The sequence below is a fragment of the Sander vitreus genome, chromosome 23, assembly GCF_031162955.1.
Source record: "Sander vitreus isolate 19-12246 chromosome 23, sanVit1, whole genome shotgun sequence".
Lineage (NCBI taxonomy): Eukaryota > Metazoa > Chordata > Actinopteri > Perciformes > Percidae > Sander > Sander vitreus.
Genome location: NC_135877.1, coordinates 9,634,733 through 9,647,597, shown reverse-complemented (window position 1 = coordinate 9,647,597; position 12,865 = coordinate 9,634,733). Strand labels below are relative to the sequence as shown.

At 43.3% G+C, this 12,865-nt stretch overlaps 3 protein-coding genes across 3 annotated transcripts; 1 reads left to right on the top strand and 2 right to left on the bottom strand.

The window, feature by feature from the left end:
• The first annotated feature begins 110 nt into the window (after positions 1–110).
• stmp1 (short transmembrane mitochondrial protein 1) lies at positions 111–1,347 on the top strand. The gene is made up of 3 exons (XM_078281593.1): positions 111–283; positions 484–537; positions 762–1,347. The coding sequence occupies exons 1-3, from the start codon at positions 269–271 to the stop codon at positions 831–833; spliced, it is 141 nt and encodes a 46-aa protein (XP_078137719.1). The 5' UTR covers positions 111–268; the 3' UTR covers positions 834–1,347.
• Positions 1,348–1,378: 31 nt separating this feature from the next.
• On the bottom strand, positions 1,379–2,277 carry smkr1 (small lysine rich protein 1). Its single transcript, XM_078243213.1, has 2 exons — positions 2,167–2,277; positions 1,379–1,839 (listed from the first exon to the last, which is right to left on the bottom strand). The coding sequence occupies exons 1-2, from the start codon at positions 2,275–2,277 to the stop codon at positions 1,579–1,581; spliced, it is 372 nt and encodes a 123-aa protein (XP_078099339.1). The 3' UTR covers positions 1,379–1,578.
• Positions 2,278–2,635: 358 nt separating this feature from the next.
• dhx57 (DEAH (Asp-Glu-Ala-Asp/His) box polypeptide 57) lies at positions 2,636–12,211 on the bottom strand. Its single transcript, XM_078281591.1, has 23 exons — positions 12,100–12,211; positions 11,600–11,959; positions 11,270–11,473; positions 10,208–11,106; positions 9,916–10,100; positions 9,681–9,802; positions 9,141–9,336; positions 8,789–8,913; positions 8,471–8,604; positions 8,304–8,358; positions 7,942–8,144; positions 7,698–7,814; positions 7,494–7,590; positions 6,955–7,128; positions 6,563–6,763; positions 6,012–6,288; positions 5,728–5,823; positions 5,433–5,516; positions 5,203–5,340; positions 4,842–4,916; positions 4,594–4,728; positions 4,310–4,510; positions 2,636–3,420 (listed from the first exon to the last, which is right to left on the bottom strand). Exons 2-23 carry the CDS (start codon positions 11,731–11,733, stop codon positions 3,277–3,279), a joined length of 3,996 nt encoding a protein of 1,331 aa, XP_078137717.1. The 5' UTR covers positions 11,734–11,959; positions 12,100–12,211; the 3' UTR covers positions 2,636–3,276.
• Positions 12,212–12,865: the final 654 nt, after the last annotated feature.

Below are 12,865 nucleotides of genomic sequence, written 5' to 3'. Positions count from 1 at the left end.
GTTGTATGGTGTTGGGAGTTGTAGTTCTCCAATGGGGAACAGCTCGGAACAAGGACATCTCAGGCTGAGGAAAAAACTACAGTACTTGTGCTCTGAAAATAACGCGAGTCGCGCATGCGTATACGTACTGTTGAAGACGGAGCGTGACGGACTAGCTTCGTTAGCCAAGTAGATAGGTTGATTTCCTCGCTCTAACCTTTATCTTAGCTACTGCCTGACTTTAAGTCAGTAAGTCAGTCTGTTGTTGTCAACCATTCGTTATTCCACCATGCTACAGTTCCTGGTGAGTTAAACTGACGTTATTATGCATGACATCGACGTTTACCAGGATGCTAAGAGATGCGAAACTAGCCTAACGTTAGCTAACATGTCAGCAAAACTTGCTGTCAAAACTCTTGACGGTGTTAATTGAACGTCTCTGAAATTTAGGAGATGTAAGTCAATAATCTTGGCTTTAAATTACATTTTTTGTTTGTCTTCCAGGCCGGCTTTACCTTGGGAAATGTTGTGGGGATGTATCTGGCTCAAAACTATGAGGTAAGTTTTTTTTATTTTCAGTAGAATGAAATACGTTTAAAGTTGAATCAGAACCTCTCTAAGCCAATTGCAACAAAAACGGACCATTGTAACTTTTATGTAGGTAAAGGATTTATTGCAGGACTGTTGCAATAGACTGCATTAGTTTTAGCCAGATGTACCTAATAAACTGGCAACTGTATATGTGCATCAGACTGTATTGACAGCACTGTTTTTTTTTCTAGGTTCCCAACATAGCCAAGAAAATCGAAGCCTTTAAGAAAGACGTGGAGGCCAAAAAGAAGCCCCCAGAGTGAGCGAAGCGGGACCAAGCAAGAACAGATGCCCTCGGAAGAAACTATTTATTTTACAGTGTTATGGTACAATGAGTGTACATTTGATAAACGGACTGATATGGTAAAATATGTATGAGAATATCAACAGTGCCTGGAACCATATTTGTTTCTTTCCTTAGTTTTATAGGCATGTTCTCATCGATAGCCTATTTTTATAAGATAACTTGTGCATAGACTGGATTTAAAGAATATTGCAACTGACTAATGGGATCACTTTAAAGTCCAGTGTCACGGCACTGTTTGCTGTCCTTTTCTCGGATGCACTGGAGGTGTTTTAACCTATACCCGTTTATTATCTTCACATTAGGTGCATATAATGTTCTCTTAAGTGAATATTAATAGAGCATGCAATTGCTCTCTTATCTGTTGTATTCTGTAAGCTTCCAGTGTATCAATAATTGCCAAATTTTGACATTCGTGCAAACAATTCTGAATCATTCAGCTTACAATAAAGTTACTGTTTATGAATTTTAAAGTCTTTGCTTCATGAATGAAGATTTCCTGGCACAATTTTGCACTCCTGTATGAATTTGTGGAAGAAAAACAAAACATATCTGCATTGCACTGGTTCCACAGCGGTCAAAACTTGGTATACTCTCTGTATTATACAAATGTGTCCACCAGATGGGGCCATCAGCAAGGTATTTAAAATTTAAACACATTTTAAGGGAGGGGAAATTTACTTTTCTTTGGCAAAAATTATAATTTATTTTTTCTTCTTCCGTTTTGTTCCCTTCTTCTTTTTCTTCTTTTTATTTGAATTTGGCCACCCAAAGCCTCTGAACTCCAGACAGTCCACTGCATTGTGAGAAATGTAGTAGACGTTCTCCATGGCTGCTGGGCTGAGGATGTCCACCTCTGTCTTGGTGGATTTGGCACTAGAGGACCTCTTTTTGGGTGTTTTTGGACTCCCAGTCTTCTTGGCGGGCCTAGAACTGTGGGACCTTGATTTCCTGGATTTGGTGGGCTTTGAAGAAAATACAAGTGGTTTAGTCCATTTAGGTTTGGTTCTTCTACTTTGATTATATTAAACAGTGTGGATAGCCCTGATAGTCTATATTGCTACGTATACTTTACCATGGTGAAAGATGTCAAGGTCACTTCCAATAGGATGAGCGATTATTTGACCATCTGTAAAATGAGATGCATATACAGAAGAATGCTGTAACAGTAGATCCGGGGGTTTTTTTTCAGACAAGATGAATTAATGGCTAGATAGTACATAAAGTGCTTTCTCAAAACAGCTTCAGCGCTTTAAATTGTCATGAATTAAAAATATATACTTATATCTTACCAGTTCTGGACTTGGCACTGTTGTAACTGGCAACTGACTGGCTTCAACTGGGACAGTGATACCCCATTTGTTTATGTCCTGTTGTCGTAGAGACAGATCAGACCCACTCATGAATGAAGGGGTTGGCCTCTCCAAGCCTGTAAATTCTTTGTTGCATCCAAGACGCAGCTAGGCTTCACATACAACACAAAGCTGAACAAGAGGAGTTTAAAAGGCAAGAGCTAAATGGTAAGAATTGAATGTTAGAACTCAAATAAAAACCAACAGCCAGCTATCTTTGCAGGTTTTTTTTATTGTTTTTTTTTAAGTGCAGTGGAATTTATCACTTGTTAAGACAATAAGCTTTCAAATTCTTTGGCAATTCTCACCAAATTCTCCTGATTTAAAAAGCCCTTGCATTTACATTGTGAAAGTGTAGTTTTGACATCACTGTAACATATACATTCAATGAATGTAAAACAGCCTAATACAATGCAGAAGGTCTTGGATCTTTTATTCATGCGAAAAAACAAATAAATATTCATAAACCATAACAAGTATGCAGTCAGAGTATAAGAAATCCAATATGGACCCAAGAAACTTCTCAGTTGTGAGCGAGACACAACCTAAAATAAAAATGCACTTGTGTACAAATTATATTGACATCAAATTCAATTGTTCAACATCAACTGTGTGCCAGTTTACTGCACATACAGTAGTAGTATGGCATTAAAAAAAACAAGCTTTTCTAGTGTTGCATTTTAAGTGTCAAAATAAGACTTCAAAATAGCAAGAAGTGCTTTATTCCAGCAAAAAAAAGATGGAGGTTTGTAGATCACCTGCATAGAGCCATGTTTTTTTCTTTGAAGGCAAAAATTGCTTTAAAAACCATCCAGTGCAGCAACACAACAGCTTTGTTTTTCATGTAAACTGATACCTATGATAAAGTGTCAGGTGGCAGCAGTACTTCAACTAGAGGACCTCACTTCAAGTACAGGATCTATTCTGCTCATCTGTCTGATAGAGACAACACAAAATTTAACCAGTTTCAGGGTTGTTGGCCCCAGCGCAGAGCTCCATGTGTTTAAGCCCTTGAGGGTGACAAAAAGGCTCAAAAGGGGACGTTAAGAGCTACTGTGTAGAAATGAGTTGGACTATCATGTGGATGATGCGGGAGCCACGGGGGCAGCTGCACAGGTCCATGCTCGGATTCCTGATTTTGTCCTCCAACAGCTGGTCCAGCTCCCAGCGCAGCTCTTTCACCAGCTCCGCCACCTGGGGAACACACATATTTACAGAGCTCAATAGTGTACTTTTGGTTGTCTTATACAGTCAATGTGTGCATTTTAGTTGTTATGTTCTTTTATTGCTTGGGATTTTATTTTATTTTTTTAAAACCAGCATTAATGATCATTTATCCAAATGTAATTCATATAAACCTCTGTTTAGGACTATGAATACAGACAATGTAACAGTAGACACAATGTATAATGCCATTTGGATTATTATTATGCTTATTACTATTATTTTATGTGACAACATATGCGACTGTAGTGCATTGTTTTCTTCAGAGTCCTCGTTAAACTTCTCACAACATCATCTCTCACTAAGGTTTGAGCCATGCTTATTTATCATCAAAATATCACCGTGTAACTAGGAGGGTCTGGCTAATCCACACAGCATTCTGGGATGGGAGCAAAACGTGCTCTGGTTTATTGGCATCTGGTTATTGGTCTTTAAACCACTCACAATCATCATGGGTGGCGCTAATTTTGCCACTGCAAAATAGCCTCTGGAAGGAACTTGTTTTGGTGGAACATGTTTAAAAGTTGTTTTAGTCGTGCAACAGAAACCTCAGATTGGACAGATAGTCTAGCTAGCTGTCTAGATTTACCCTGCAGAGATCTGAGGAGCAGTTAACCATAGTCCTCAGAAATCCACCGGAGTTTAAACAGACATCCGGCCGAAAAGAGGGACACCCGGCGGGAATTTCCAGCGGCACCGGAGCAATCCCGGAAGTGGAACGTCGTGGACATAGACTACTGTGTAACTAAATTTCAAACTTTCTTTACAAAGCCACCTGAGGGATATAGGCAAAATAAAAATAAAATTCCAAACAGCTTTGTTCATGTGATTCTAAACTACTCAATCGCTTATCCCTGACCTGATGAGAAGCGGCAGCAAATCGGATCCATCCATCGTCGAGGGAGATGACAAACTCTCCCTTGTGTAGCTCCATGTTGACCTGCCCGCCTCCAAACAGCACCAGCGGGTAGACGGACACCATGCTGCAGTCCCTGATGAAGATGCGGCTTGTCTTCACCTTCTCGTGGTAAACCAGGTAGGGGCTATTGTAGTGGCGAACCTGGGGCACAAAGAACAGTCTCAAGGGGTTGTCACTAACTAGCTGTTGAATGCATGACCACATCTTTTTCTCTTTTATCTCACTGTGTAGTTGACAGAGGAGGGGTGCACGTGGACGCAGCCATCGTCCTTGGTCATGAAGCGGAGCTCGTTGGCTTTGGGCTGCATCTTCATCGCTCCTTTGCTGGTCATCTTGTAATTCCCCTGAGGAGCTCGTACCTGGGACAAAGGATCACACGAAGGAGTGTGAAACCTAGTAGAGATAGCAGACACTGTACTTTCTACACTAGTTTCAGTTTCTTGTTCTGATGACAGAAATAATGAATATACACCTGGACCACATTGGGATAGAGGGCAGCACAAAGCATGGCGGACATCAGCCGGATGTTTTCGGAGTTCAGGTTAGCCTGGAAAGGAATGACATTTATCATTATTATCAGAATCTCTTTAAGACTAAGGTTAGATTGTTGAGTACCTGTGTGCTTAAAAGCAGACTGAAATAAGTATGTGGCCTCATTCTATTTAAAATTCCAAGTGACGTGCAACTTATATGATTGAAACAATTCTCTATATAATAAGCCAGATAGAGGTACTAGACAGCTACACTGTACAACTGATATACTAACGTGTATTTGAACAACAAATAAAAACATTTCCAGCACTACAGAGTGTGTATGTGTGTGTGTGTGTTACCTCGGGGCCGGTGGCCTCCACAACACCATCAGTGCCTTTAGAGCACATGCGCTCTATAACCCTGGCCCTCAGTCCCTCCTTGATGAAGCCAATGTCAGACAGCAGCTCAGCAAACTGCCTCTTCAGACTGGCGATCTCCTGCACAGGTCACAACAGACATTTTTTTAAGAAATGTATGACTGGGGGGAGAAGAGAGAATAGATTAGACACTTCAGACAGCACTGGCTCACCTGTAAGCCCCGCCAAGACAGGAAGTTCTCCCTGCAGTAACGGAAGCCGGCCTGGTGGCCATTCTTTGCAGCACAGCACCATCCCTGCAACAGAGGGAACATTTATCACATCAACATCACATCTATCATTTGATCATTGAAACGCTACGTCAACATTTATACGTACACTACCAGTCGAAAGTTTGGACACACTTCACTATTCACTTGAATGAGAAAGTGTGTCCAAACTTTCGACTGGTACTGTATAAATACTGTTTTTGTGTCATTTTCCCACAAAGATAAGTCAAATCAGTACCTTGTATGCCTGTAACAAAGCTAGATGGTCACTACTGGCCAGGGCAAAGGCCAGTTTCTTCTCATTGGCTTCTTCCCGCTTATCCCATGGAGACACCTGAAAAACAGGACACAAATATAGAAAGTACAGAAGACACTTTTTGATTAATATTAAATCATTATGTTGGTTCTTCTTTGTTAAAAAATAATCACAAAGATTAAGAAACGGTTAAGGATGTTAAATCAGCATTGTGATGCCAAGGAGTGACACATATGGTCTCTCAACAGTGGCACGCGGTTTCTTACAAATGGTGATTTGAAGGCCAGACTGGCAGCGATGGTGAGTGCTGGGTCGAGGCAGCGAAAGATAGCACCGAACAGCATGAGTTTCCCAATGCGCACGTCGACGGGCAGGCAGGCCAGGTGGTAGCCCAGCGGGGTCAGTTTCTCATCTGCGGTTAGAGCTCCAAGGTCCCGCAGGCGCTGCTTGGCTGCATCCAAGCTTCCCATAGCTGGGGGCTCGATGAGCCGAGAGAACACAGACTCCAGCGTCCGATCTGCAAACACGTCCAGGATCTTGATTCTGTTGGAGAGGGGGGGAATGGTAAATACCAGCATGGGGATATATTGTTTTGCATATCCTAAAATCCAACATGGTGCTACAGGTAAAGCCTATTTGGAGAGAAGACCCTCTCTCCATTGTCCTAGCGATTTGTCTCAATAAACCAGTTTCCCCTCCATTTCCAAGCATAAATCCTACTAACAATATCATACATAAACTACTATAGTTAGTAGTACATTTACAGTGACCAAAAACGCAGGTTGGCATTGTGCAAAGAACAAACAGATGGATGTACCGGAGGCAGAGCTGCTCGAGAGGCACTCTCTGGATCTCAGGCAGCTGTTGCTCAGCCAGCTGGTGTTGGAAGCAGTGGCTGGTGAAGAGGTGGAAGCAGACCCCCGAGGCAACGCGACCTGCTCGACCCTTCCTCTGCAGAGCGTTGGCCCGAGAAACCCACGAGTCCTCCAGGCTCTCCATGCTTTTAGTCGCATCGTACCTGAAAATATAACCAAGAAATGTAGATTTTAAAACAACAAGTTCTGCAACATTATCCACGTCAAATCCGATATATAAGCAGATTTTAAAACTACAGTATGCCCATTGTGTGTGGCAACAAAATTGTGGTACAATTCATTCATCTAAAGAATCAACATAATATCTGTTCACTTAAGCCAAGCACGAGGTTACCTTTTCTCCTTCATCTTGCCGGAGTCGATGACATATACCACGTCGTCAATGGTTACAGAGGTCTCGGCAATGTTGGTGGAGATGATAATCTTTGTGACCCCCTCTGGGGGCCGGCTGAAAACTGCCTGCTGCTCCTCATTGGACAAGGATGAGTGGAGTGGGTACACCTCACATCTAACAAGGGAAAATACATCCACATAAGTTTGCATTTGACTAGTAAAGTGTTTACCCATTTGGTTAAAAAAAATAAAAAAAGTTTCATACCAATAGCACACAGCTGCCATGTACCAACCATTTAAAAAAGAAAATCTAAAACGTATTAAAAAAAAACCTGATGATTTTACATGATTTTAAGCCCCAGTAGAAAAGTATGAAACAGAGCACTCATAACAGAGTGCATTTGTGAAAGTCCTGTAGTCAACTAATGACGGTCTACTTTTTTTTGGTTTTAAGGCATCAAGAAATTCATGTTTGCCCCAGAAAGTAGAAAAAACAAAATACCACATAGCATGAATATGAACACAATAACAATAACAGACCTGTTTGCGCCCCGGTTGTTGAACATTCTGTTGGACTTGAGCTGCTCGTACAGCATCTTGATCTCAGCCAGGCCTGGCAGAAACACAAGCACTGCACCTGGATACAGAAACCAAAAAGGTTACATAACTAACATAATTTAAAGTCCACACTTTCGAGTCTTGAATTCACTTCTACTGCACTGAGTATACATGGGCGGTTCTTACCTGGAGGGTAGTTATGTTTTCCTTCTACAATCCATTCCAGCAGGCTCTCCACCAGGTCCATGTTGATCTTGTCCAGGTCCATTGCAGCAATAGTCTTCAGCACAGACTTCTTAGTATCTGCATCAACAGCAAAACAAAATGTAACATTTATGCATTAACAGGCAGCAACAGCTCATTTGGATAAAACCGTTTAAGAACCCAGAAAACAGATCATTGCCGTTTATGATACTTGTTCTTAACTCACCTTTGTATCTGACCGTGAGATCCTGCAGGCTGAGCTGCTGGTCTGGAATCGAGTCTTTGACAAAGTCCTTCTTGCAGAGAGACATGAAGTTCCACATGTCATCACCCAAGTTGTCCACCATGTCCCTTTGCTCTCTCCCTCGTCCACTTGACGAATTCTGTTTGCCTGAGCGCATGTAAGGGCTACCATCCTCGATGGCATACCTGGAAAATAAATAAAAATGGACTTGAGTTAACAACTGAGACAGTGCAGAAAAACAAAAAGTTAACTACATCCTTACACATTTATTGAGACACATTTTTAAAATATTCATCAGCTGAGTTTGCTTTTAATATTATACGAGTGAAGGAGGATGTACTTGCCGGGTTTTGTCGATGGCATCTTCAAGAAAAAACTGGTCAACGGGAAAAGTACGACCTGAAATGAGAGAAATTTACTGAGTGGGGGAAAAAAAAACAACAATCTGTGGAATAAGGTTGATCATGTAATATGCATGTGCTTTAAACAGATACCACAAGTGAATAATTACCTGGTATGTGGACAGTGGGACAGTCGTAGAAATACTCAGAGAAGAGTTTGGCATTAAGTGTGGCACTCATTAGAATGATCTTCAGGTCTGGCCTCTGCATAATCAGGTCTTTTAATACTAACAGCAGGAAGTCACTGGCAGAGAGAAGATGAAATAGAGAGACGAACAGTGACCAAGAAACCAGCTACAGAAAAGTAAATATTAGTTACCCGTTTGACTAAATTGCTAAAAGCAATTAAATGACAGCTCAGAACGCATGAAGATGAGCCTGAATGCACACTTTCTGTACCATATGCGTAGTGATCTGTGTATTCTCACCTCTCCTCCGTTCGCTCGTGAACCTCATCCACAATGACGTGCGTGATGCCTTTGAGGTCTGCCTCGCCCTCCAGTCTCCTAAGTAACACACCTGTGGTGCAGTAGAGTAGTCTGGTGGCCGACGTCTGACAAAAGAGAGTAGTCAGTGATAAGAGAGGTAGAGCTCATTATTTTGTAATAGCAGCTTTATTTATATAGCACATTTCAGCAACAAGGCAATTCAAAGTGCTTTACATAAAACATTAAAGGGCAATTAAAAATCAACGCAACATATTTAAGTCCTATCCTAAGTCATAAAAGCCGATGGCTTGAAATCCTGCGTACTAGATGTACAAGTCAAACGGGCCCGTACCCTAACACTCTCCAGGCGGATCTGGTAGCCCACTGAGTTGCCCAGACGCTCTGCCCGCTCCTGTGCCACTCTCTGGGCCACAGAGATGGCAGAGATGCGGCGTGGCTGAGTACAGATGATGTTGACCACCTGCTCCGCTGGACCATTTAACGAGGCGTCCAAAATGAACTGAGGGATCTGCGTGGTCTTACCACACCTGCATAGACAGTCACAGAGAGGTATGAATAGGCTGAGCTTATTTATGTGTGAAAATGAGAAAAGGGCAGGAAAAGAATGGCTGCGCAATTGTTTTTAAACAACATGAAAGGAAAGTGTCAGAGTTATTAAAATAAAGTCATAATTTTAAGAATCACATCAAGAGGGTATACAATGTGGATTAAGTCACTTGATAATAATGACAGTCAAGTTAGAAATATATGAAGCCACTTCAAATTTTCCATAGACCCTTGTCTATAACCAAACCACATTTGTATGAATTGCATTTCTCCCCAATTCAGTCTTTGTGAATGCCAACACTTCATGCTGCCCTGTGTGACCCACCCTGTCATCCCGCTGACAACCAGCACCTGGCACTGGTCTAACAGGTCGAGGATGTTTTCTCTTTCTTGCCAAGCCGGCAGTTTCCTCCTCTGCTCTAACATGGACCTGAAACGCCCGGATGACTGGGTGAACAGAAGGAGGATAGAACAACATTAAAATACATACCACATTAGAGAGGATGTAGAGTAAGATACAATGTAAAGCTATTTCTTAATCAATTGCAGTCTTCTTTTACCTGTTTCTTCTTAAACTCTCGACACAGCTTGCCATTTTCTTTCAGTAGGTTGTCTATCTTCAGGTTGTGTTTAGTGACCATTTTCTTCCTTAGATTGACATAACTTTCAGTCTCGACTGGAACAGACTCATTCTCATCGTCGTCCTCCCTCTCATCCAGCTCCTCTGCCTCTTCTGTCTCTTTCACTACAAAGATAAGAGGTGGAATTTCAACTCATATACACATAAATACACTGTTGAGCTCTACATTATTTGGTGCAAATAGGGACAGTAAATAATAATTGTTGACTCACGATCTACGGGTCTCTGGTTAGTAGGTGGAGCAGTCCTTCTGCTGTTGGTATGATTACTACTATTGGTACTACTACTCCTGCTTTCCTCAGAAGCATTGCTCCTCACACTCTTAGCCATGGCAAGAGAGGGTGGAGGAGGCACTACAACAGGCGGTGGCGTGCTGTATTTGTGATGACTAACGGCCAGCAGTTCCTTCACGGTAGATTCATCCTCACACAAGGTGATCAGGGTGTAAACAACAGGCTCGCTGCTCTTTGCAGCGGCCAACGCTTCTCCGAACAATCTTTCAGTCAAGCTGATCCTCCCTGCAGCCCCGAATGACTCGTCGGTGGTGCTGAAGGCGACTATTGGTGCCTGAAATGGGTAACGGTTGCCTTTGGGGAAACGGATCTCGAGTTCATACTCAGGAGGAGAATAGCTGCTGAAGCCAGGCTGGCTAGGGCCCTCCAGGTCTGGGGAACCAGCCCCAGATCTCCCTTTAGTGGGGAGATGGTGCTTAAACTTGCATTTGTCCCCAAACCTGCAGCCCTGTCCTTTCAAGTAGAATCGGCAGACATCTCTGATGTTAACGGCTCCTCCGCCACCTCGACTCCCGACTTGCCTACCGTTCTTGGCAGCTATGTGTGAGAGGAATGAGAGGTCTAGGGTTACTGTCCAGACTGTATTAGCAATGCGCTCACTGAAGCGCTCAGCATAAATGGCAGTTAGAGCCAGAGCTTCCTCCTGCCTCTGGCTCAAACACTCATCCATAGGCACCCCTTCCAGGCCATCAGGGGAAATTGCTTTCTGGCCGTAGCGCTCCCTGAAAACCTGGTGGAGGAGCTGTTCCAAAGTGGCCCCAAATTCCCCTCCACCAGACTTCAATGCCTGCTTGCTGCGCTCCCTGTCAAACCCATACCTACACAAAGAAAAGATAGGAAAACAAAGGGGCTATGAGACAAAGGAAATATTCACCAACATTAATTTTGTAGGTTCCTGACAGCACAGCAGAAAAAAAACACCAGCTTTAGATCAAATGCAAGATAACGGTCAACTCCAAAATAAACAAATCTGTACATCACCTGCAGAGTTTTCCTATAGCAAATAAGGATACGACAGGTTCAGGGGTGGGCCGTTCATCATCAGACTCTGTCTCGTATACTGGGCTCTCTGCCCTCTCCACAGGCTCATCATTAGTGGCCCAAAACTGGCCTTCATCACGGTGGTCCAACTCATCAAATTCCTCCTCATCCTCTTCTCCTCCCGAATAATCGGAACCAGATTCACTAAGGCAGAGAGGATGTAAGGAGTTCATGTAGACTTGCAGTAGAAAAATATCACTTTTTTCTGTCTCTTTTCAACCGATAAAAGGATGCAGCATATTTGACGTACATTTAGTAGAATATACTTACTCATATGGCTCGTCAAAGTCCTGGGTCTGCAAATTCCGCAGCAGCTCCTTGAGTTGTTCTTGGTTCTCATCAGTCATGAAGATCCTCTGCAAGGGCATGGTGCTCATCTCCGGCCTGATGCTGTCACCTGACATTGGGCTTGTTCGTGTCCTTGCCAGGGACCTTGGGAGAGCCTTGCCTCTGCTGCCTTTCCCATCGTTTCTGCCGTCCCTGTCTTGATCTCTACCTCCCCTTCCTCGACCTACATCCCTGCCGACACCACGGCCTGCATCCCTGCCGCCACCACGGCCACCACCACGGCTGCCACCACCACGGCCGCCACCACCACCACGGCCGCCGGCACCCCGTCCTCTGCTAGGTCTGGAGGCAAAGCCAGATAAACAGGGGGAGAGAGAAGGAGGAACAGATGAGATGAGGGTAAAGGAGGAAATGAGCAGGAAATGAGCACACTGTGAAAAAGTTTAAATCTGATAATGATTTCCTTCACTATAAATGTATACCTGCTGGGACGAGAGGGTCCAAATTCAAGGCTGAAATCATCACCGTCATCCCAGCAACCAGCTCCGGCTTTCTTACTTCCACCTCCACCTCCACCACCACCTCCACCTCCACCTCCTTTTGACTTGTTAAACTTCCCCCCTCCTCTGTTTGGCTTCCCACCTCTTCTCCTTGCATTCATTTCTCTGTTAAAACATACATGAACAGTTTCATTATCATACCATAGTTTTTAGCAATCACCACCAACACATCACGTATTGCTTAAAATACACAGCCGTACTCACCTTCAATTAGTGTCCTGTCATAGCAGCAACCAATCTGTGAAGAGATACATAAAATGCATAACTTGAATAAATCGCTTCAGCCCTCCTGGAAATATAAAAAAAAATCCTGGATACGCCAGAGAGAGCTGCTAGTTGCGAACCCGGGCAGAGCAGGCAGCTACTGTACATCCACTGTAGTGCACAGAGTCGCACATAGCTGTGGGGCGGCTCATTGTGGTACTTCAGTTCAAGTGCGAGCAATGAGATGGTGGCTGACACACAGCGCTGGTGGCTACAATTATGCAATCAAACGGATGCATGCAGACTAACAACCCAACCCGGGCGATGGTCATTTAAGTCCACGCCGGGCTGGCTGACAGTGTGTTTTTGTTAGTAAGTTACAAATGAACATGATACAGCTGGTATCAGCAATAACATGGTTTTGTGTTGTTTAATGTTAGTGTGGCACGTCAGTCTGTAAAGTGTATCAAGCTTCGGCTAGCTA

Excerpts from the sequence above, each read along its gene's own strand:
- smkr1 (XM_078243213.1), bottom strand. The coding sequence starts at position 2,277 with ATGAGTGGGTCTGATCTGTCTCTACGACAACAGGACATAAACAAATGG. Across the intron at positions 1,840-2,166 it reads CAGTGCCAAGTCCAGAACTG|CCCACCAAATCCAGGAAATC; the intron begins GTAAGATATAAG and ends TTTTCTTCAAAG.
- dhx57 (XM_078281591.1), bottom strand. The coding sequence starts at position 11,733 with ATGTCAGGTGACAGCATCAGGCCGGAGATGAGCACCATGCCCTTGCAG. Across the intron at positions 4,917-5,202 it reads TGGAGGCCACCGGCCCCGAG|GCTAACCTGAACTCCGAAAA; the intron begins GTAACACACACA and ends ATTCCTTTCCAG. Across the intron at positions 3,421-4,309 it reads TTGCTGCCGCTTCTCATCAG|GTGGCGGAGCTGGTGAAAGA; the intron begins GTCAGGGATAAG and ends TGTGTTCCCCAG.
- stmp1 (XM_078281593.1), top strand. Across the intron at positions 538-761 it reads ATCTGGCTCAAAACTATGAG|GTTCCCAACATAGCCAAGAA; the intron begins GTAAGTTTTTTT and ends TTTTTTTTCTAG.